The 25631-nt window shown below is 32.5% G+C and overlaps 2 protein-coding genes and 1 long non-coding RNA gene across 3 annotated transcripts; 2 read left to right on the top strand and 1 right to left on the bottom strand.

Moving 5' to 3' along the window:
- Positions 1–5533: 5533 nt before the first annotated feature.
- Positions 5534–6037, bottom strand: LOC132723257 (uncharacterized). Its single transcript, XM_060707934.1, has one exon. It carries the CDS (start codon positions 6035–6037, stop codon positions 5534–5536), a length of 504 nt encoding a protein of 167 aa, XP_060563917.1.
- A 4873-nt stretch (positions 6038–10910) lies between these two features.
- On the top strand, positions 10911–23867 carry LOC132723254 (uncharacterized). Its single transcript, XM_060707932.1, has 6 exons — positions 10911–11033; positions 13053–13155; positions 14090–16060; positions 16355–16476; positions 21317–22373; positions 23388–23867. Exons 2-6 carry the CDS (start codon positions 13113–13115, stop codon positions 23663–23665), a joined length of 3471 nt encoding a protein of 1156 aa, XP_060563915.1. The 5' UTR covers positions 10911–11033; positions 13053–13112; the 3' UTR covers positions 23666–23867.
- LOC132723251 (uncharacterized) lies at positions 17660–18863 on the top strand. The gene is made up of 2 exons (XR_009624718.1): positions 17660–18008; positions 18161–18863. It is a non-coding gene; the product is annotated as an uncharacterized LOC132723251 (long non-coding RNA).
- Positions 23868–25631: the final 1764 nt, after the last annotated feature.

Raw genomic sequence — 25631 nt, 5'->3', positions numbered from 1 at the left:
ATAAAAACATAATTAACATGCCATTTTTTTTATATATTTTTTTTTAATTTCTTTTTAAGACAATGAAATATATTGGAATATAAAAAAATGCTATTAAATTTATTAAAAAATATCAATGTCTAATATTTTTTATTTATATCATAAGTAATAGTAGTAATTAGTAGCAGTAATATAATTTCGATGTTTTAGCTTAAAAATACATACATAAATTTGTGAGTTTTATGCACATTTGTATATATTCTAAAGACCGTCGAAGACCGTCAATGGTGAGAGACCGTCGATTTGTAGGTTATAGACCGTTGATTTGTAGGAGACCGTCGATTAGTAGGTTACTATACAAATCGACGGTCTCGTGTCCAGCCAATAAGCATTTTTTCTAAGACGAAAAAATTTTTTTTTGTGTCAAACTTTTGTAAAAAAAGAAAGAAAGATATTTCCTTAAAAAGGGATATATATAATTAATATGATTTTTTGATGACTGTCAATTAATCGATAGATCATTGTTATTTTTCCAGATTTCCCCTTTTGTATTTATGAGTGGTTTTTATTTGTATTTTTTTAATATCAACTTCATCGATAATATTATAATTTGTATAAGTAATAATAGTATAGTCAGAATAATTTTAAACAGAAAATTATTAATTTTGTAAGTGTGCGCACAATTGTCTAAGACCGTCGAAGACCGTCAACAGGGAGAGACCGTCAAGTATAGTCTACAGTAGTTTGATAAATATTGAGGGCCTCGTGGAGACCGTCGATTAGTAGGTTACTACACAAATCGACGGTCTCGTGATTATACATGAATTTAATGGATATTATATAGTTATTTATTAATTTAGCCGGTCAATAAGCAAAACTATTTTTTTTTCTATTTTTTTTTTTCTTTTCATTTTTTCTTTTTGTTTTTTTTTATTATTTTGTTATTTTCTTGTTTAAGGTCTCCGATTTTATGTTACATGAACTCCCTCCTATATTATTATTATTATTATAAGTAGTAGTATAATCTCGATATTTTAATTTAAAAATCTATAAGAATGTGTTAGTTTACGCACCAATTGTATATATTCTAAAGACCCTTGAAGACCGTCAATTTGAGAGAGACCGTCGATTTAGTAATATTATAAATATAGACGGTCTCGTGGTATGGTTATGTCTCCAAAGACCGTTGATTGTAGGAGACCGTCGATTAGTATGTAAAATATACGAATCGACGGTCTCGTGTTATTAATTTATGTAGCCAGCCAATAAGCATTTTCTCTTAGACGATAGTTTATTTGTTACAATTTTTTTGATGATTTGTAAAAAAGCAAAATACGATATTCCTTTAAAAAAGGATATAATATAATTAATATGATTTTTTTTTATGAACTGTCAATCAATTGATAGATGATTGTTATTTTTCCAGATTTCCCCTTTTTGTATTTATGAGTGGTTTTTTATTTGTATTTTTTTTTTAATATTAACTTCATCGATAATATTATCATTTGTATAAGTAATAATAGTAAAGTCAGAATAATTTAAACAGAAAAATTGTTAATTTGTAAGTTTGCACACAATTGTCTAAGACCGTCGAAGACCGTCAACAGGGAGAGACCGTCAATTATAGTCTACAGTAGTTTGATAAATATTGAGGGCCTCGTGGAGACCGTCGATTAGTAGGTTACTACACAAATCGACGGTCTCGTGATTATACATGAATTTAATGGATACTATATACATTTGTAGTTAATAATTAATTTAGCAGGTCAATAAGCAAAACTTTTTTTAAATTTCTTACCCTTTTTATTTATTTATATTGTTTTCTTTCCCTTTTTTATTTATTTTTTATTCCTTTTCTTGTTTAAGGTCTCAGATTTTATGTTACATGAACTCCCTCTATATTACTATTATAAGTAGTAGTATAATCTTGATATTTTTAATTTAAAAATCTGTAAAAATGTGTTTAGTTTTCGCACAATTGTATATATTCTAAAGACCCTTGAAGACCGTCAATTGAGAGAGACCGTCGATTAGTAATATTATAAATATAGACGGTCTCGTGGTATGGTTATATCTCCAAAGACCGTTGACTGTAGGAGACCGTCGATTAGTAGGTTACTATACGAATCGACGGTCTCGTGTTATTAATCTATGTTGCCAGCCAATTAGCATTTTCTCTAAGACGATATTTTATTTGCTTCAATTTTTTTGATGATTTGTAAATTAAAAAGCAAATAAAATATTCCCTTTAAAAAAGGATATGATATAATTAATTGATTTTTTTTTTGATGACTGTCAATTAATTGATAGATCATTGTTATTTTTTTCAAGATTTCCCCTTTTTGTATTTATGAGTGGTTTTTATTTGTATTATTTTAATATTAACTTCATCGATAATATTATCATTTGTATAAGTAATAGTATTATACTCAGAATAATTTAAACAGAAAAATTGTTAATGTAAGTGTGCGCACAATTGTCTAAGACCGTCGAAGACCGTCAACAGGGAGAGACCGTCAATTATAGTCGACAGTAGTTTGATAAATATTGACGGCCTCGTGGAGACCGTCGATTAGTAGGTTACTACACAAATCGACGGTCTCGTGATTATACATGAATTTAATGGATATTATATAGTTGTTAATTAATTTAGCCGGGCAATAAGCAAAACTATTTTTTTTTTCTCTTTTTTTTCTTTTTAATTTTCTTTTTTGTTTTTTTATTATTTTGTTATTTTCTTGTTTAAGGTCTCCGATTTTATGTTACATGAACTCCCTCTATATTATTTTTATAAGAAGTATAATCTCGATATTTTTAATTTAAAAATCTATAAAAATGTGTTAGTTTTCGCACAATTGTATATATTCTAAAGACCCTTGAAGACCGTCAATTGAGAGAGACCGTCGATTAGTAGTATTATAAATATAGACGGTCTCGTGGTATGGTTATGTCTCCAAAGACCGTTGATTGTAGGAGACCGTCGATTAGTATGTAAATATACGAATCGACGGTCTCGTGTTATTAATTTATGTTGCCAGCCAATAAGCATTTTTCTCTAAGACGTTATTTGTGTCAATTTTTCGATGATTTGTAAAAAAAGCAAATAAAATATTCCTTTGAAAAAAGGGAAAAATTATAATTATTATTATTTTTTTTTTGATGACTGCCAATTAATTGATAGATCATTGTTATTTTTTTTTTCGATTTTTTTAATATCAACTTCATCGATACTATTTTCATTTGTACAAGTAATAGTAGTGTACTCAGAATTATTTTAACACAAACATTGTTAATTTGTAAGTTTTGCACACAATTGTCTTAGACCGTCGAAGACCGTCAACATGGAGAGACCACAGTAGTTTGATAAATATCGACGGTCTCGTGGTTACCGTCGATTAGTAGGTTACAATTTGAACTTGTAACGGGAGACTTTTCAATGAAAACAGCCATTTTTCACAAAATGCTCATGAAGTAATGGGTTAAATAATAATACTTATGTAATCTTTATTTGACCTATCACTACACATTATAATATTATTGAGGGCTAGAAGTAAATGTATATTACTTAATGCTGAAATAAATTGTTGTTGTTGTTGTTGTGTGTTGTGTTGTATATTTTCTTTATATTCTTAAGACCATAGAAGACCGTCAACATGGAGAGACCGGACCGCCGACTACAAATATTTTATTGCAATAAAACTAGCAATACAATTTTCAATAAAAAGGCATGGTTAACAGAAGAGCACAATGCATGTATAATATACTTATGACATACCCTTGTCCCAATTAATTCTTGTGCATTTCGCGATAAAACATTTTTTTTTAAAAGTATATATTATAAAGTATCAAAATATTAGCCCCGTCATTAAAATTGCCTATACATAGTAAATTGATTTTTCCACATATAAAACAAGCAAGTCTGCTCTATATATTCTTAATAGTAAATATTACTCATTGACTTGATTGCAGTAACAAACTTTGTGCTAATGTTTTCATTTAATAACTTTATTAAACCCTATTAATGTGGTTAAATTTGTTAATTAGTAATAATGGCAAATAATCGAAAACTGTTACGAGAATTGTTGCGTGAATATATTATAGCCATCTATTAATTACACTAATTGTCGCGGAGTATTAGTTAATTATCGAGAATTAGCCAATCAATTAGCATGTGTGCGTTACCAAATTATATTACCGTAACAATTTATTGGTCATTTGAAAGCTTTCTAGTAATATAGTAATATTTCAACTAATCTATTGCAAGACTGCTAGTCCTGCTTAAATTAATATTTACAAGAAACGATCATTAAATACAGTTTGACACAGTCTGTAACTTTAGTGAACTTTGTAAATAATTAATATTTGAAAAAGGAGGTCTGTCTGTAAGTACTTTATGGATTTCCATGGATTTGAAATACAAAAATTTACAATGTGTTCATGTATAATAATTCATATTTATATAAAGGGCGTTTTTGATGTTGCAACATGTGTGTACTGTAAATACCTCTTGCCATATTAAATGGGCTAAGGAAGGCTTTTAATGTATCTTATAAGAATAAAAATCCACTTTAATTAAAATGCTTCTATAAGAAATTCCGTTCCTTTGCATACTTGCACATGTATAAAAATTTAGATCATGACTGAGTAGATATACATATTAAAAATCTAAAGAAGATAACAGTATATTGAAATTCCAACTAACCCGCTTAAATTCTTAAGGTCTTAGACCCATCATTGACATATCTTAGAACCTATGGAATGTTAATATTTATTGAATCTATGCTACATGCCTGACATGTTTGCAAATTTTCATTGACTTTTACCATCTAATAAGAAAATTATGACCAAGTGTATGTTTTCGGCCTTTCCCTTTCTGGATCGTGTAAAATTTGCCAGAGTTGAACTATAGAAATGAGCTTATTTTCAACAGATATTGCAAAAACATTAGAAATTTGGTACCAAATTGTAGTACATTTATTATATTATCAAAATAAAATATCATTTGAGTAACAGTATTTGCAATAAAACTTATGAAAACAAAAATATGTTACCATTGTCACTCGGAAAATGGCCAAATCGTGAAAATGTAGACTTGTACTTCAATTTTTCTAAGAATTTTCTATAACCTACTTACAAGGTCCAGCCAATTGAAATACATAGAAATTATCTAACATACCATATGAGAAAAATAAGAAAAGAAAGACATCATTTACCATGTTGTTTGTAAAATATACAGCATTATATTTGACAACCCCATAAACTGATTTTGGCCATTTTTCATCAACAGTACACATTTCTTTATGTAAAATTCAAAATACATTTTGAAAAGTATCAAACATTCTCAAAATGACCTAATTATTATGAAGCTATATTCTAAGCATTCTATAAATATGTTAATTACTGTATATACTGAGTAAATGTAAAAATTGTCAACTTGAAATGGATCTCAACGTATTGTTCTGACTTTAGAAAGAGTACGAGCAGTGTACTAAACTGTATTATTCCCCTCTGGAGCAACACAGAAGTATATCATATAAAAATGCTATGTCATACACTAATTCCTTGAAAAATACTGTGCAAGGGCAGGGATAACAGTTTCTAATGTTCTTTTAGTATTAGTTACTCGTGGCTGACCGTCACAGTTCTTCATCACGAAAATGTTCCGAAGACCATCTTCGCCTTGGCGCTTAAAGATGCACCTTAGATGTTGTAGGTTCAAGCCGGACGCAGCAATATTCTCGGCTGTAGTTAACTTACACACACTATTATAAATCAATACTCTAAGTGACGGCAAATTCTTTGCTTTTTCCCGACTGCACAACTGGGAATTGTACACAGATTTTGTTGAAAATGTGTGTGGCAGCAGATCAACAGATAATATGTCCAAGTGGTGAATAAGTTTACCAAGAATCGAGACATCTTCTGAAGCATTATGAGCACAGTATGAAGCTCCCAATAGATCCTTTGCAAGGTCTTCCTGTTTGTAAGACTTCCTGTTTGGGTATGCTTTTCTAAATATAGACAGTGAATCCGCACATCCAGCAACACACTTACACATTCTGTCCCTCAATCCTACATTGTCACATGCCGTCAACAAAACAGGAAAGTCAAATCTTCTGCCATTATGCGCAACCAATACAACATTCTGAAATTTTTCTAACCAATCACAATATGATTTCAAAGCTTCATATATGGAATAAGCCTCTACATTAGTTCCATTGTACTATGTTTCATAACTATAAGATTTTTATGGCATGTAGTAATTAGGGTAATTCTACATGTAAAAACTGGCAATTTATGTATAGTACTCACATGTCTAGTTTAGGTAAAAAAATAAATAAAAATAATCTAGATTTTTTGCTAGTTTGATACAAACGGAGTTTCTAGCTTGCATTATAATATCATTTACGTAAAAGAAAAAATATAAACAGACGCAACATTGTGCGTAACGTCTATACGAGTAATTATATAATATCTTAAAGAGAAAAATGCCCATTATGTACATTGCTACACTGTCATTAATTGCAGACTGTCGTGCTTCTGGTCGGAGCAAATGATGTTGCTTTCAATGTGCCGTCTCATATAGCTTATGACATACGTGCACTCTGTGAGACCATCCATTCAATAAATCCTGGGTAAGTTTTTTTGTTTGTCTTTTTTTTTCTTTTTTTTTTTTGGGGGGAGAGGGGGTGACAGGTAGGTTCGGGTTACGTCACATATTGAGACTTTCCAGCTTTCTTGTAATTTCATAATTGGTTTATACAGTTTTTTTTAGTTCGATTGTGCAGGAAGCTATAAGCTTATAGACACACTTTCGAATCCGTTCCTGGAGATGAGTGTAATGTTTCTTGCTGAAGGAAACAACAAATTGCCCCTGGAAGGGGTTTGAACCCATGCGGCTAGCGATAATGAAATTACTATTACTAGTTCACCGCATTAACCACTCGGCCATGCTTTTTGATAATTGACATGCTTTCGTTGATTGAATTTTAGCTTTAAAAAAAGAGAAAAAGTTTTAATGTCGCATTATTAAAGGCACATAATGCCCAAGAAACGAATAAATTTTTCCTGGCTTAGAAAGGGCAGAGTTTAATTTATGGCTTATGTTTATGTCACATGAAATAAGTAACGTTGAATAACGCTGAGGGAGGACAAAAAGAAAGACCCTTTGAAGAATGAAAACAAAAGCATTTCTGTAGACAAAAGGGCATTTAATGTACTATGACTTAACTTGATGTTATAGGCAACAACCTTGCCTTGATATAATAATGATAAGAATATAGTTAGGAAAAAAATGTCTCCAGACAAATGTTAAAGTAAAACGACGTCATTTTACCGGATATAACTGAAAGTGAAAATGCCACTTCAGACAAAAAAAGACACGCGTCTCCAGATAGGACCTTAAAGAAAAAAGTTAAATTAGAAATGCCAACTTTGAAATCACCAATAAAAAATCAATGTATTAACGAATTAAACACTGGAAGAAATTCCGATGTTACAGATTATGCCCCTTGGTTGACGAATTTAATATTTAGATTTAAATGATAAAAAAATACTTGAAGATCAACAATGGCTGACAGACAAACATAATAAATGCAACAATGACGATATTAAAAAGGCAATTTCCGAACATTCATGGTTTGCAGGATACTAAATTAGCACCTTTTTTCTTAGACAATAAGAAAATTTGGAATGTTGACAGAAAATTTGCTAGACAAATTGAATACCCTTCTGTACAAATACATTTTGACGGCAGTTGTCACTGGACAGTCAGTATGAAATCAATAGATGACTTGAATTTTATATATTATTTTAGACAGTTTAGGGGAAAACCTTAAACTATTAAAAAAATAACATTCAGATCCAATTATCACAACTTTATTCAAGTGAAAAAAATAATTTATGCGTTAAAGTTCCAAGAGTACAACAACAACCAAATAGCAACGATTGTGGACTATTTGCAATAGCACAAACGTAGATTTCTGTTATAGTGGCGGCAGATTCAATTTTAAACATCAATATATTGTTTCAGAAATGCGCGAACATTTGTTTCATTGTTTTGTTAATGAAAAAATGTCTCCTTTCCCAAAAGAAAATAGTAAGTTTCAGAGGCCCGCATCTTTTCAAGGTATCCATAGGTCATTTAAAATCAAGACAACCTGTATGTGTGAAATGCCGGAATTTGTAGACAATATGATTCAATGTGATAATAGAAAATGTCGGAAGTGGTTCCATCAAAAATGTGTAGGTGTTAAACATAAACCAAAATCATTAGAAAAGCAATTTCCCTGGGAATGTTTTTATTGTCATAATATTAATTAAATGTAGGAATGTACTAAAAATGGGATGACTTTGTTTCAACGAAAAGCGGCACGCTTCCAGCTGAGTAATAAACCAAAAAGTAAAACATACAGAATATGTTTACTTTAAAAATATATATAAATATTCACAACAATACATTATATGTCATTATGTATTGTTTACATACGTGTATTTGATATGATTCACGACAAAACGCAACGTTATTCTTTTTAAAATAACCTTTACATACAGTAGATATGATGCTAGTGGTATTAGTTTCGTATTAAGTAGATCTATTCGAAATGACTATTCTTAACTTATTGAACTTTATAGAAATATTCAGGTAAGATAGTTTCACCCATTTGTTTATTTATTTACTCATTAAATTTACATTTTTTACGCTGCGTTTTTATTGACGCTATAAATTATAAACGAAAAATGTCATACGTTCTGGATATTCTTTTGACCTTATAATATTTAATGCGATTATGAACAGATAGAACGGTAATGAAAATAAGTGGATTTGTTTTAACCTTTTTCCCTTTTCAAAGCATTGTGTTATAGCCAGGATAAATGTTTCGTACCTGCAATAGAACTTATTATTTCCATTTGTAGATAATTATTGACTTTTATTTATAAACTAACTTACTCGATCTATCTTTATATTTGATACCTGAATAAATATACCGATTTATAGCTTTAAATTGACAGAAAATTAAAATACTTTCAATTAATGCACCATTGTCTTAGAAAGGAAAATGGCGGACTTCGCAGGCATCTTAGCGTGAAACTGATAACGATCGCTGATTAGCTTATCTCTGTGACCCCTGCCAGCTTGATTGACAGGCGGCGTAATGTTTATTTTGTTTTATTTTACATTGCATTCATTAAAAGTAGGCCCTTATATTAACAACTTTTATTTTTTTAAATTTTATTCCTGACCGATTTTTAAACCAAAGTTGTGCTATAAAGAATCAATTTCTAATAAATTACTGAAATAATTTTTTTTGTAACTTTTGTAACTTTTCTCGTGCAAAATTTATTATAAAATTTTCTCTCACTTTTTTACATAATTCCATAAATTGATTGCATAACTGTTTACTATGTTCATGTTTTTTTCCCACTTATGTACTTCGTAATTTGAGATTTAATAGCTGATTTAAATTTTATTTACATTGCCTTTAAGTAAGTGTTTTTTTGTTTATATTTGCATTTTGTATATTTCGTAACCATTGTTTTTTGCCTTTTCCATTTGTCAGTTCAACAGGTCATTTTTCAATTCAACAGATTTGATTATTTCAAACATCGTTTTTTTTGCGTTCATTAAAAAGTAGGGCCTTAAATTAACAGTTTTTTATGTTTTAAATTTTTATTCCAGACAGATTTTTGAAACCAAAATTGTGCTATAAAGAAATCAATTCTAATAAATTTCTGAAATAATTTTTTTGTAACTTTTGTTAGTTTTCTCGTGCAAAATTTATTATAAATTTTCTCTTACTTTTTTACATTATGCCATACAAATTGATTTGCATAAATGTTTACTATGTTCATGTTTTATTTTCACTTATATATACTTCGTAATTTGACATTTATTAGCTGATTTAATTTTTATTTACATTGCCTTTAAGTGTGTTTTTTTTTTGTTTTTTGTTTATATTTGCATTTTGTATATTTCGTAAACCATTATTTTTGCCTTTTCCATTTGTCAGTTCAACAGATTTGATTATTTTTAACATCGTTTTTCTTTGCATTCAGGAAAAAGTAGGCTTTTTTTTATGTTGTAAAATTTTTATTTCTGGACAGAAGTTGACGATTTTTTCCATTCTAATAGATTTCTTTAATTATTTTTTTGTTACCTTTCTAACTTTTCATGTGCATTTTTTTTGAAATACATTATCTCACATTTTTTTCTTTTTATAAGTTAGGTTGGGCCACGAGAGAGTTTCTCCCCGTGGTGTGGCCCTGGATTATTACATTTTCGCAAAAACAGTCAAATCCGTTTATTTATTTTATTTACATCTAAACCTTTGGCGAAATGTTAATTAACTGAACGCTTCTCAACAAAATATATAAGATTTTCCACGGAGAAAAACCAATAACATTTTTTAAGTTAAAGTTTTTTTTATTTTTAGAAAAAAAATGCTTATTGGCCACATTTTTACCTATGTCGCAATTTCAATTATGTAATAAATCTTATATAATAACCTATTAATAGAGGGTTCTACTTTATCTTTACAAATATTAAGTCAAAATGTATTTAATTTCATTAAAGACAATTAATTGATCATTGTTGAATTACAACTGAACAAACACATCATCTAAATTCTAAAAATATTTTTATAACTTTTAAAAAATTTCTTTCTTTTTATTATTACTGTATTTTTTTCATCAAAAATACCCGTTAATCACTCTAATTCTATTGACATCAATCACTGAAAATAAAAAGTGTTATTGCCTATTGGTCATTCTGTCTAATTACGTATATAATCTGGAGACCCGTCGATTTGTGTTATAACCTACTAATCGACGGTCTACTACAATTGACGGTCTTCGACGGTCTTTGGAGACCGGGGACCGTCGAAGACCGGAGACCGTCGATTAGTATCCCCCCGGTTACCTTCCTTGATCCGGGGAGATCACTGTGTACACTTGTGACAAGGGTTTTTCCTGAATGGTTATTTTTAGAAACTGTTAATTGGGATCATACCAGCAAATATTTATTAATTTTGGGTGCTATATTCTCATAGAAAGTGGTAAGTTAAAACATAGGTTTACCTTTTATTGCTATCTTGTCTATCGTTTTGGTAATTTATATGATTTTAATATAAACAATTATGTTAATTTTCTATTTATTACACCTGTTGCTGTCAAATGAGAAATTACGTCATCATGTCGAAAAAAAATGTTTTTCTTTCTCCTGTATATTATGGTATCTTTTTACATGAATGATTTAGTTTCAGCTATTTTTCATAGATACATTTGCTATTTTTCGAAATAAGAAGAGAAATTAGTGATGTTTCTAAAAAAGAAAGTGATCTTTTATTCAGGGTCATTGACCTCCTTAATTAATTAGTAATTATCGTGGATTGACGTGTAATCGATACTGACCTGAATTCGATACTTTGTTTTTTGTTTACCGCGACATAATTAATTAAGGAGGTCAATGAGTGACCCTTAAATTTATTGTAAGAGAAAGCAAAACAGTGTCATGAGTCACAGTCCATGTATTTGCACACCAAATTCATGGTTTATGTATATTACAGTACATGTACAATATGGCTGTATCATTCAATTTTTTTCTTCAAACTTTCTCAAAGTTACAAATGAATTTATAAGTACATATTATGTACGTTTAGAGCTGTCATCGATATCGACAATATCGATGTATCGTTGATATTTTTTTGTCGATCAATAATCGATACACATTTTAAAAAATCGATACTTTTGACTTATAAATTAAATGTCTAGAAATTATACAATTCACCCAAAATATATGCAGAAACAATTATTTATATCAAATGTGATGCTTTTGTTATATAGTGGAATTATTTCATAGCAATGGTGACAAAAAATATTGTCTAGAAAAAATCATGCAGTGGACAATTAAGACACTGTACATAACATGTTTTTGACTGAAATCATTGAAACAGGTATGAAAATGAATGACAGACAATTGGGTGTATAGGATATTATCGATATATCGGTGTATCGTTGATTTTAGTTACTTGATATCGATATATCGTTGATGTGCTTTGCACTGAATCAATGACAGCTCTATGTACGTTACTGTAGCATTCAATTCTATATACTTCCTTAGGCATTACTGCAGTATAGTATTAGGATTGTGAGTTTTGGATCATCAAGTACCTAGTGAAGGCCCCACCCAATTATATGGTAAAGTTTCAGGTGAATTTCCCCACACTGCAATTTGGTCATATCCTCTGCAATTTTGGCACTGAGACAAACAAGTACTGTATACATACTAATAAATTAGGTCTTAAATCTGCGGGCTTAATTTTCTGAAGTGAATGATTTGCAGATGATATGATTTTCAGTAAACTAAATCTATTTTACCTACTAGTATTTAAAAAAGGGTTAAATATTAGTGCCCATATGTACAGTGTTAAACAGGATAAAGTCAGGCTTAGTAAGTTAGTCATATCCATACAGAATGACCTAATTAAGGCTCTTTATAATGTTGCCTGCTCAATGTTATTATATTTAAACTTTGTTTTTAAAATCTCACCCTATCACAAAATTAATTGACTGTTCCTACGCTTGACAATTATTAGTCAATCAAAATCAGCAGGGAAGTAATGTTAAATTTATGTTATGATATCATTCATGGTGTTTGTTTATTTTTCTAATCTTTCTTTGGCTCTGGCCCAAATACTTAATTAAACAGATAATACTGGTTAATTATTATTGTATAACAGTAATAAAATATTAGCTCTTATACCATGACATAACAAATATGTGTAGTATTTCCTTTTCATATTGTGAGTTTATTTAGCTTATTAATGATTTTGTAGGAAGCTTTTAGCGCACTTTCTAATCAACCAGTACTAACTATTGAGTTGGGCTTGCCCCACAGACAGGGTTTAAACCCACACAACCAACATTCCTAAGATTTATTGTCTTATCATGTTTATCATTAATTTTGGCCGTGCCGCCAATATACAGTTCACCCTTGCAGTAATATTAGATTGTTAACTGTATGTACTTTGTCTAATGCATGAAATTAATAATTAATCCATTCCATATTATTACAGGAAGGCCAGGTGAGGTACTTTTAGGAACAAGTTTCAACTACATATACATGACAACCTGACATGATGGATAAGTTTGGTAAATCAGAAGACAAATATATTTCTGGTAAGTTTAGATAAATGAGCCGCGTCACGACAAAACCAACGTAATGCGTTTGCGAGCAGCATGGATCCAGACCAGCCTGCGCATCTGTGCAGTCTGATCAGGATTCATGCTGTTCGCTATCAGTTTCTCTACTGTTAATCGGGTTTGTAAGCGAACAGCATGGATCCTGATATTAAATTTATTAGAACCACTGGTATTCTGTAAGCTAGCTGGATAACTTTTGCAAAGTAAAGAGCTCAATGTTGTTCCTGGGATTCTAACCCACAAATGTCAAGTAATTCAAAGTTGGATCCTGATATTAAATTTATTAGAACCACTGGTATTCTGTAAGCTAGCTGGATAACTTTTGCAAAGTAAAGAGCTCAATGTTGTTCCTGGGATTCTAACCCACAAATGTCAAGTAATTCAAAGTTGGTGATGTTAATCACGTGGCTATAAAGTTTTGAAATGATAGAAAGAGATATATTTGATATTATTTTTGAAGTATTTAAAGGAACTACACTAAGGTTCAAAAGCCCAAAAATATAAAATTTGGATTTCTTACATAGATCAGCAGCAGCACTTAAAACAAAAAGTATGTAAAATATAATCAAGAAATATACTCGGAGATAAATTTAAAGTCTTATTTTTATGTTTTTTCGCCCAATTTGTTGCAACACTTCAATTTTGGGTCATTTTTCACAATTAGAATGATTATTTTGGAAAAACAGAGTGTCCGAATGATCTGAAATTTTTCGCACAAGTTATTGGTCTAGCCCTTTCACCAAGTGGAAAACATAAATCTCGAAAAAATTAACTCAAGTCCGGTCATTTCAAAAAAAGCTCAGTTGAGTTCCTTTAATTTATATATTCCCTGACTGTTCTTTTATTACTAAGATATACTGATAAAGTTTTTAGTGATTGAACTGATTATGTGAAGTTTTCTTTGATACAGGCTCTAGTTCAGGTAGTGAAGAGTCTGAGCAGTCTTGGGAAGATAACACAGAGAAGCACTCTTTAGCAGATGGCAGAAATCCTGAGCTTGAATTTTTACTAGGTCATACTGAGCCGAAACAGATTGAAAGTCCACACAGCAGGAGACAAGATGTGGTGGACACCTCTAATTCTGTTCTTGAGTCTTTATTGGGCGTATCTGAACCACAGTACACTGACAGATATGCCAGTGACAAGCATCATGAAGCTAGCCAGGTTACTATAGAGACAAAGAATAGTAATGTTGTCAACCCTTTGTCTGAAATGCAAAGTACAAAAAACATTAATGTTGAAACCCAAAGTGCTAAATTCCCATATGTTGAGAGCTCACATGCTCCAGCCAGACAATCTGTGTATAAAAGTGACAAAAACGTTTATTCAAGGACTTCACAGTACTGTTCTTACCCAGTCATTGACATGACAAAAGCCCATCAAATAGGGCGTACAAGGTTTTACAAAATACGAGTACAGTCCTCCTCGCTGATAAATGATTTGAAATTTGAGGTGAGCCAAATGTTCAATGTAAGCATTAGTAAGGTACATATTATAGAAGAAGAGGGACAAAAAGAGGAAGTTTTGCTCAAAATAATAATAGTAATTCTTCCTGACAATGTAGGAGAAGAGTATTGTCCCTTGTTGGTGGAAGTATTCGAGCTTACAGACCAATTCCATCCAGAGATTTTGTGCATTAGATTGCCAGTCAGACAGACCATAAAAGACATAAAGAAACTCCTTGCTGAAGAGTTACGTTGGAAAGGTCTGGTCCTTTGTCAAAATGGCAATGTTTTGGAAGATAACTTGCAGTTAAGGTCATGTAATTTTAAACTTCTTGCAAGAATTCAAGCTTTGAAACAAAGTTATCATAGAATTGATTTTGTTTATCAACCAAGGTCTGATGTTTCTTGTTCGTACTCGCTAGATCTTGATATGAATAGTTCTTTAGAACAAGTGAAAAGGCAGTTTGCAGCACAATTTCATGATGAAATTCAAAAACTAAAAGGTACCGAAGAATCAACATTTCACTTATGTTTTCAAGGTCGTTTACTTAAAGATGAAGAATGTGTGGGTCTTGTGCTGCGAAAAAATATCAAAGAGGAGAAAATTACGCTACATTTTGGTGCACAGGTTTCAATAAGCATTGATCTGAAGTTTAGAGTGAGACGGAAAACTAAGCACAAGTTACTGATTGTCTCTAAAAAGATATCCACCACTTCCCTCAGGACAGAGGTGTCAAAACATCTTGGTGTTGATCCAAAGGCAGTGAAGCTCACTTTTGATGACAAGCTTCTGGATGAGCATGATGATTTGAGCAGGGTCTATAAAGAGCACTGGCAGAATGGTTGCAGGATTGCTGCTGGAATAAAGAAACACAAGACTTTGAGAATAAAGCATCCGATTGAATGTGGTGAGGAACCATTCGAAATGTACATGCTCGACCCTGTGTCAGCTCTGAAAAGAAAGATTGCAGAGCAATGGGGCTTGAAGCTACTTCAGATTTCACTTTTCTGTAGAGGCATAATGATGGAATATGACCAGCCTCTTCAGTATTACCCGATTAAAAATAATATGGAAATTTCCCTACAGTTATTTCAGCACAGAATCATTTTAAAAGTAGTCATTTTATCAGGTAAAAAGAGGATTAGCCTCATTATAGACAATAGCGAAACAACTACAGGAGACGATTTGTTACGATTCTGTGCGCACCACTTCCAATATGCTCGGGAACGTTCAAGGGGGATTTTCAAGGATCACTGCATAGATCGGACGTGCTCACTTGCAGATCAGGGTGTGAAGTCTGGAGATACTGTGATAATAAGCTACTTCGACCAGCCCAATTTGTTACAAGGGAACCTTATCAACATCTTCATGGTACATGAAAATGGACATATGGTAAAACGTTTAGGTGCGGTCAACTCTGGACTTCTACTTCACGGTATGTAGTCTTGTTACATACCTATAATTAATAAGCATTACTTTACAATGATTCTTTTTTTAAATATGAAAATAATTACTTTTTTTTCACATTTTATTATTTATGTTCTTAGTACTAAATGAAGTAAAAAACAAAAGATCTTTCTGCAAATGCTATGTTATGGGAAAAAAATGCTCTAAGCAGGAGTGATAAAGTTGTTAGTCAATTAAATACAACGTAATATGTACTTAAAACAGGTAAAAAACCTCAGTGTAGATTTAAATCTGAATGTTGTTGTTATTTTTGTTATTTCAGCACCCAAAACAGCTGAAGCACCTCAGACTGAGGACACTTGTCTGGATAATGGACCTATACCGGCGGGAATTAGCATTTGTGATACCAAAGAAGCTGCTGTTTCCAGTTTGCCCCGTCAGATGGTAATATCTTATTATCAATTTAATATATATTTATGTAATACATATGCCATTGTTATAATCAGACCAGCCAATATTTACCCTATGACTGACCAGATTTATAGTCTTATGCCAATTTTTAAGTTTTTTGTTAATTATTCCCCTTAAAGTAAGGTTACTACTGTCAGTCAGGGTTTTCATTTTTATGTAAGCAATTTTCATGTGCCAATGAAAAAAAAAGATTTGGCAAAGTGTCAATGGGGATATTTTAGTCTAACGGTGAAAATACAACTGATTTTAACAGCTAATGATATGCATCGCCAATCTGTTAATAATGAAAACCCTGTACAGTTCTCATATCAGAGTAGGTAAATCGAATTATACATATCTATCATGGAGTATGAGTACAATAAGAGGTTTCACATTACCTATTCAGATTTATTGGCAAAAATATTTTTGAACAATAGAGAACAATAGAGTAGCCACATAATTACTGTCCCATTAGAACATCAGTCCTTCCTTCCCACATTTTTGTCTGATGCATATCTCAAAAAGTATTTGAGATATTCACTTGAAACTTCATAAGTTGATAGATCATATTGAAGAGGAATGCAGTGCACAAGAATTATAACTCTACCTTGTATAATTTTTCAGTTATTGCCCTTTGTTATTTTTCAAACTTAATTTTTGTCCAGAGCATAACTCAAAAAGCCTGTAAGATATCAACATGAAACTTCATAGGTGGATAGATGTCACTCAGGAGGTGTGCAGTGCACAAGAATGATAACTCTACCCTTCTAATTTTTGAGTTATTGCCCTTTGTTATTTTTCATACATAATTTTTTCACCTGAGTGGAGCATAACTCAAGAAGTCTTGGAGATGTCAACATGAAACTTCATAGGTGGGTAGATCTTTAATTGAGGAGGAATGCTGTTTGCAAGAATGGTAACTCTACCCTTTTTAATTTTTATCTCACCTATCACAAAGTGACAGGGTGAGCTTTTGTGATCGCTTTTCGTCCAGCGTCAGTCCGTCGTCCATAAACTTTTACTTTAAATGACATCTCCTCATAAACCACTAAGCCAATTTTATCCAAACCTCACAGGAATGTTCCTTTGGTGGTCACCTCTAAAAATTGTTCAAAGAATTTATTTCCATGCAGAACTCTGGTTGCCATGGCATAGGAGGAATGGTAGATCGTTGTTTTTATATACCCGAAAGAATTTCGGGCATATTATGTTATACCCCCTGGCGTCCGTCTGTCCGTCCGTCCGTACGTCCGTCCGTCCGTCTGTTAGCAATTTGGTTTCCGGAGCATAACTTAAGTTCCATTTGGCCCACAGTATTCAAACTTCATAGGATGATTGCCCATATTGGGTAGAAGACCCCTATTGATTTTGGGGTCACAAGGTCAAAGGTCAAGGTCACTATTAGCTAAATACTGAAAATGGTTTCCGGAGCATAACTTAAGTTCCATTTGACCCACAGTATTCAAACTTCATAGGATGATTGTCCATATTAAGTAGAAGACCCCTATTGATTTTGGGGTCACAAGGTCAAAGGTCAAGGTCACTATTAGCTTAATACTGAAAATGGTTTCCGGACCATAACTTAAGTTCCATTTGGCCCACAGTATTCAAACTTAATGGGATGATTGCCCATATTGGGTAGAAGACCCCTATTGATTTTGGGGTCACAAGGTCAAAGGTCAAGGTCACTATTAGCGAAATACTGAAAATGGTTTCCGGAGCATAACTTAAGTTCCATTTGGCCCACAGTATTCAAACTTCATAGGATGATTGTCCATATTGGGTAAAAAACCCCTATTGATTTTGGGGTCACAAGGTTAAAGGTCAAGGTCACTAGTAGCTAAATACGTAAAATGGTTTCCGAAGCATAACTCAAGTTCCATTTGACCCACAGTTTTCAAACTTCATAGGATGATTGTCCATATTTGGTAGAAGACCCCTATTGATTTTGGGGTCACAAGGCCAAAGGTCAAGGTCACTATTAGCTTTATACTGAAAATGGTTTCCGGAGCATAACCTAAGTTCCATTTGGCCCACAGTATTCAAACTTCATAGGATGATTGTTCATATTGGGTAGAAGACCGCTATTGATTTTGGGGTCACAAGGTCAAAGATCAATGGATGACTATCACCTTTAAACTGGAAACAGTTTTCACTCAATAACTCAAGTATTAAACGAACTACAGCTGTTAAATTTTATAGGATTAACAGCTTTATACCCCTGACGTCTTGGTGTCCATCCGTTTTAGCATTTTTACTTACAAGATAACAACTTGATGGTGGTGCTTTGAAAACAGCAACTGCATATATACATGAATGTTCTTCAGCTATAAAGGAGGATTGCTTTTTGAAGGAAGTAATACTGTATTTAATTCCAATGTCTTCCTCACTAAAAGAAAGAGTATTTTCGGGCATATAATGCTCCGCCTAGCGGTGCTCTTGTTTATAATATGTGTGTAGTGAAAACTTAACATCGTGAAACATCTTTTAATGGGTGTCTTGCATGTTTGTTCAAATAAAAGCCCTGGGGTTTAAACTGGCCCCGCTCCAGATGTGGCCAAGTGTGGGATCAAATCCCGACAGGGACTTTGGATTCTTTCATGTAAGGAAGCTATCCAGCTAGCTTACGGAACGTCGGTGTTTCTACTCAGGTGCCCATTCATGCCTGAAATAATGCACGGAAGGGCGCCTGAGGTCTTCCTCCACCAGTAAAGCTGGAACGTCGCAATATGACCTATACTGTGTCGATGTGACGCAAAACCCAAAACAATTACAGGTGAGCGATCTCAGGGCCATCATGGCCCTCTTGTTTCAGTAATTGCCCTTTCTTACTTTGCATACTTTTCATCTGGAGCATATCTCAAAATGTATTTGAGGTATCAACTTGAAAGTTCATAGGTGGATAGATCATATTAAAGAGGAGTGCAGTGCACAAGAATGATAACTCTACCCTGTATAATTTTTCAGTTGTTGCCCTTTGTTATTTTCAAATTTAATTTTTGTCCAAAGCATAACTGAAATTGAGATATCAACATGAAACTTCATGGGTGGATACATTTCACTCAGGAGGGGTGCAGTGCACAACAGTGATAACTCTTCCCTTCATAATTTTTGAGTTATTGCCTTTGTTATTTACTTAACTTTTCCTGAGTGGGGCATAACTCAAATAGTCTATGAGATGTCAGCATAAAACTTCATAGGTGGATTTATCTTATCAAGGAGAAATGCTTACAGTGCGCAAGAATGATAACTCTACTTTTTAGCTCACCTGTCACAAAGTGACAGGGTGAGCTTTTGTGATCGCTTTTCGTCCGGCGTCCGTCCGTCGTCCGTCCGTCGTCCGTCCGTCGTCCGTCCGTAAACTTTTACTTTAAATGACATCTCCTCATAAACCACTGAGCCAATTTCATCCAAACTTCACAGGAATGTTCCTTTGGTGGTCACCTTTAAAAATTGTTCAAAGAATTTAATTCCATGCAGAACTCTGGTTGCCATGGCAACCAAAAGAAAAAACTTTAAATATCTTCTTTTAAAAAACCATAAGAGCTAGAGCTAAGATATTTGGCATGAAACATCTTCTAGTGAGTGTCTACCAAGTTTGTTCAAATAAAAGCCCTGGGGTCAAAATTGGCCCCGCCCCTGGGGGTCATTGATTTTCCCTATATGCATATAGTAAAAACTTAAAAAAAATTCTTTTAAAGAACCCAAAGAGCTAGAGCTAAGATATTTAACATGAAACATGTTCTAATGGGTGTCTACCAAGTGTGTTCAAATAAAAGCCCTGGGGTCAAAATTGGCCCGGCCCCGGGGGTTCATTGATTTTCCTTATATGCATATAGTAAAAACTTAAAAAAATTTCTTTTAAAGAACTCAAAGAGCTATGGCTAAGATATTGAGCATCAAACATGTTCAAATAGGTGTCTACCAAGTTTGTTCAAATAAAAGCCCTGGGGTCAAAATTGGCCCCGCCCTGGGGGGTCATTGATTTTCCCTATATGCATATAGTAAAAACTTAAAAAATCTTTTTTTAAAGAACCCAAAGAGCTAGAGCTAAGATATTTAGCATGAAACATGTTCTAATAGGTGTCTACCAAGTTTGTTCAAATAAAAGCCCTGGGGTCAAAATTGGCCCCGCCCTGGGGGTCATTGATTTTCCCTATATGCATATAGTAAAAACTTTAAAAAAATCTTCTTTTAAAAAGCCCAATGAGCTAGAGCTTAGATGTTTAGCATGAAACATTTTCTTATGGGTGTCTACCAAGTTTGTGCAATTTTCTTATGGGTGTCTACCAAGTTTGTGCAAATAAAAGCCCCTGAGTTAAATTGGCCCTGCAACGTTGGGGGGGGGGTGGGGGGCCTATATACAGGTGAGCGACCTCAGGGCCATCATGGCCCTCTTGTTTATAATTTTGCAGTTATTGCCCGTTATTTTCATAGTTTTTGTTCGGATGTATCTCAAAAAGTATCACAAAAGGTATCAACTTAAGACTTTATAGGTGGATAGATCTCATTGAGGAGGAGTGCAGCACACATGAATGATAGCCTACCCTGCATTATTTTTCAGTTATTGTCCTTTGTTATTTTCAGCCATCAGTATTCACATAGGTTTCAAATCTGTAATCACTTCAGCCATCAGTTTTCATTACCAAAAGACCTCTTAAAATTGAATTATTTTGCTCTACTACATATACATTCTTCCAATGAGCAAACGCATGGCTATTTTAACATATGGCTCTTGTTGGCAATTCCTTTTGTCAGGTAACAAGCATCTTACATGCTCTTAAACCATTATTTAAATGTTATAAAATTAATATTTGCCATTTAAATATTTCAGCTGAAGTCCAATTTGAAAAATGTAAATGCTAAGGAGAACAGTCAAAGTTCAACAAAAGACATTATGAAAAATAAATCAAAGTTTTTAAACCGAGCATGGAGAGTAATTCAGCAGAAATATTCAAAACCACATGAACAACTCAACATAGTTGCGCAAGTCCCTAAAGAGTCCCATGAATCAACACCAACTTTCTATCTTGGAGGAGAACCTGAAGAATTAGATTTAGATGAGGAAACAGGCAGAAAGACTGTTGTGGCTTGCAAAAATATGCCTGGGGAAGTTGGTAGAGAAAATTCAAATACTGAAGTAAAATCACTAGCAACTGATGAACAAAATCCAAGAGCAGAGACGCCAATAAACATTGAAGTGTCTGAGAGAAGAGACCAATCTCAGAGGTATGAAGGATGTGTGAGAGGTGAAATAGAATCAGATGGTCCAATTTGTGAAGATAACGAGATTTGTCAAAAAGTTAAATGCATTGAAAACTGTTGTAAAAAAATTTGTGAAATTCAGAGGGAAAAAGTGTTGAATGAATTTCCAACAGACAATATCACTACATCTACTCCATCTGAGTTTGATCCAAATTGCAATACAAGATTGACATCAAAACCTTCTGAAACTATGTTTAAGAACTCCACAAAGAAAGCATCATTTGATCTGCCCAATGATTTAAGCGGATGTGACACAGAAACATCAGGGTGTGAAAGTTCTCACAATAAAAATATTACGTTGAACATTGCTCCACATAGATGGCAAAGAGCAGAGGACACTGACAGTTCCGACATTGATCATGTGACTAGTAGCCATGGTGAAGACTGTCAGTGTAGAAAGTGTTTATTGAGTGGGAGATTTACAAGATGTCCCTTCCTAAGACAGCAAATGAACTCGCGAGGTAACATACGAAGGAAACCGAGACATCATACTTTGTCGGAAAGTTCAGTGGCCTGTTACGATTTGTTGCCAAGATATCAAGCTAGTGGCCACATGCATCTGAGCAGAACATTTCCATCAATGAGAGATAGATTTCCTGAACCAAATTCTGATATTGAAACTTCAGGTAATTGCCATTAATATTCATCAATTTTGAGCCTTCTGTTAGCCTGGCATTTCCTCAGGTAGGCTGACAATTAAGACTGTACTACAGCGGACACACAAAACCATTGTCTGTTCATGACTGAAAACTGTGGTTATTTTGTAACAGCCCAGACACTTAATGTCCATGAAATAGCTGCTTTTGCTCTGGACAAATCTCTTCAACTTGCATTTCCTTATTAGTTATGTTGCATGCCCATGTATATTCATAGTCAAAAATGTGGATGTCACATCCAAATAAGACTTAGAAATCTGTTATTTTAAGGTTAGCAGAAGAGTTTCGCATTTCTCAATAACACCTGCTTTGAAATATCACCTGCAAAATTGATGAAATATCACATTATATTTCATCCCAATTATAAACAGATATAGTTTAAATGAACACAGGCACAAATGTCCTTGGAAATGCTTTAAAATTTCTTGCACCAACTAAATTTAAACATGGATGGCAAAATTAATTGTCTGTATTGCCGAGGTTTTCCCACAGCCTGTACACTACAGACAAGTGAATTTTTTTAAGAATGTGCATTATAAATATCAAATGGACAAGTAAAACAAATGATTTTTAAAAAAAAAGACAAGTAAGTCAAAATCAGATTTTGCCGGCCCCGTTTGAAAAATAGATTTTTTTTGCAAAAGAATTAATATGCTTAAGGAATGAAAGTCATGTACAAATTAAAAATTTGTTTAAAAATGCTTTTTTTCTTTTAGTGTAATTATTTGTCTACAAATTCTTGTTCAAAATTTGTACGCTTTGTGTGGATAAAAAATAGTTTTTTTTATCAGTTCTTCACATTTATCTTGCGTTAAAGAAAACCAAGATTTATCTCAGTAGTTAGGAAGAAAATATTTGTATTTTTTAGAGTGAAGAAAGTTTATGTTCCTTTCTGAAACAGAAAAAAAAATCCCAAAAAGTAGCCCAAATGGTAGGTTTGAATTATATTACTATATTTTAAAAAAAGAGATTATTACTTTACAGGTATAACTATTCCACTTCTAAGCTATGTGGCAAAGTGTCTGGGTAAAAAGTGGAGACAGCTTCTGCGTTCACTCAAAGTTGGTGAAACAGAAATGGACGAGATTGAGCACCGTTACAAAGATCATGGTTTAGTGGAGGTTGGAATTGAAGCTCTAATCACATGGAAACGAGGTATGGGGTCCGACGCTTCGAAAGACCGTCTTCTGAAAGCTCTGGCTGATATAGGGTTGAAGTCTGTGGCAGAAAATTGTGAAAATGTTGGGTATCAAACCGCATAGCGTATATCAAAAGAAATTGAGATTATTTGTATATTATATATACATATATTTATATAAACATAAAAATAAGAGAAAAAATAAGGGAATGATTTGTGAAAAATAACTGTATTTTATTTTTCCAAATTATTCACCTGAAAAAATAAAAACACTGATAAGCAAATGCAGATGTAATTGTAAAATTCACAGTTAAAAATCTGGTTATGGGTATATGAATGGTATGAATGTTTGCTTCTTATATGTATATATGTGTGTTTAAAAATAGGTTTCTGCGAAATGCAGACAATAAATACAGTTCACTTTATATGTTTATTTCTTTTACCGCTTCCAATGTTGTACACATGCCTTTTGATAATAATATAACACTAAAAATGCTTAACAGAAATAAACATATAAAAAATGATATTTATTTTCTGCATTTCCCAGAAACTTATCTTTTACATAATAAAACATTATTAGATCCACACATAGAATCAAAATTCCTTTTTTTATATATATATGTATGAGTATATATATCTTGTGTGTTTCATATAATGACAAAAGTGCTATATATTTATTTATAATAAATGTACTTATTTTCAAGTATAAAAGTAGATAATAGTTTATTCAATGAAACTTGAATTAAACAATTTTTTCTAAAGTGTCTGGTACACTTATGTCTTATGCGTGGCATATATTATATCAATACATGTATGTTTGTGTCTACATGATTTTATTAATAAAACAATTTAGTGGCTGAGTGCGAAAATTTTTACTTTGGAAAGTTTAGATTTAAGTGACTATTAATTTTGTTTTGTTGAATCAAAATTGAAAATGAAATAAAAATTTGTCAAAACAGACTGATACTAATATTCCTATCATACACTGTTTACATTGTGCAATAGTTATAATTTTAATGGCTAAGTAATACTTAATCAATGCAATTACATTAAATTACGAGACGAGAAAAAAGTATAATAATCATGTACTATGTTGCCAAAACAAAGGCTGTTTCTGGTCTCCCCGACTACCTTCTGTTTTAGCTAAATTAACTTTTATGAAGAAACAAATTCAAGATATATCTAAGATGTCCATATTGGCATTGTTGCTAATGCCATTGCAGTTGCCATCTGAAGACTTAACGTTGTTGCTTTATTCTAAAAGCTATGTGTGTGCAGAACATTTTTACATTGCATTTTGTTCTCCATATGGCATATTTCTCAATGCAAATGTCATTTCTTGAAAAAATATTTAAAAGTAAAGTACACTGCAATGGTGACTTTATATGTGAATTACTTTTTATTGCACAGCGTTAAAGTCACCGTTGATTATGGGTGTCTTTAGATCCTTCTTGACATTACCTTTAACCCTTTGTTAGCGTCTCAGGTCAAATTTATCTCATTCAGGCTACTATTTTCACATAATTCTTCCTTAAATCTCCAGTCAGATTATGTAAAAAGGAGATACAAAAATGAAACGGCTACCCACCCTGAATTGTCTACCTTGTTTTGGTTGGGAGACGAGAAACAGAAGTTGTTTTGTTGTGTTGTTTTTTTTTTTTTTTTTTTTTTTTTGCGGAACTGGAACTTTTCTTGTATATTTTTCTCAAATATTTGAATACCTCATGACTTGCACTTTGATATTTTTGTATATTATTGTCAAAAAATTATTTATTTGAATACCATAACACAAACAAAATACTTAATAATGTAAGAATGTTTTATTAATATGAACTTTTGCATTTTTTCTGTTTTTTTCCCATTCAAAATGGGTTTGGTATTTACTTGTATAAGTGGGGGTGGGGGACATAGCTGTTATCTGGGTGGGGGATGGGGTCATCATAAGCAAATGTTAACAAAAGGATTATCTTTATATCAAATGTTAAAGCTGCATGCCTCCTGAGATCAGATAAAATATTTCAAGAAACTTGATAAAAATGTACTGAGATTTTAAGAAAAGTAAAAAGGTTGAAGATGAAAGTTATTGATTC

The sequence above is a fragment of the Ruditapes philippinarum genome, unplaced genomic scaffold, assembly GCF_026571515.1.
Source record: "Ruditapes philippinarum isolate M1 unplaced genomic scaffold, ASM2657151v2 ctg5531_1_1_1_1, whole genome shotgun sequence".
NCBI lineage: Eukaryota > Metazoa > Mollusca > Bivalvia > Venerida > Veneridae > Ruditapes > Ruditapes philippinarum.
Note: the sequence above shows the minus strand (reverse complement) of the source record. Positions and strands in the feature narration are given on the sequence as shown.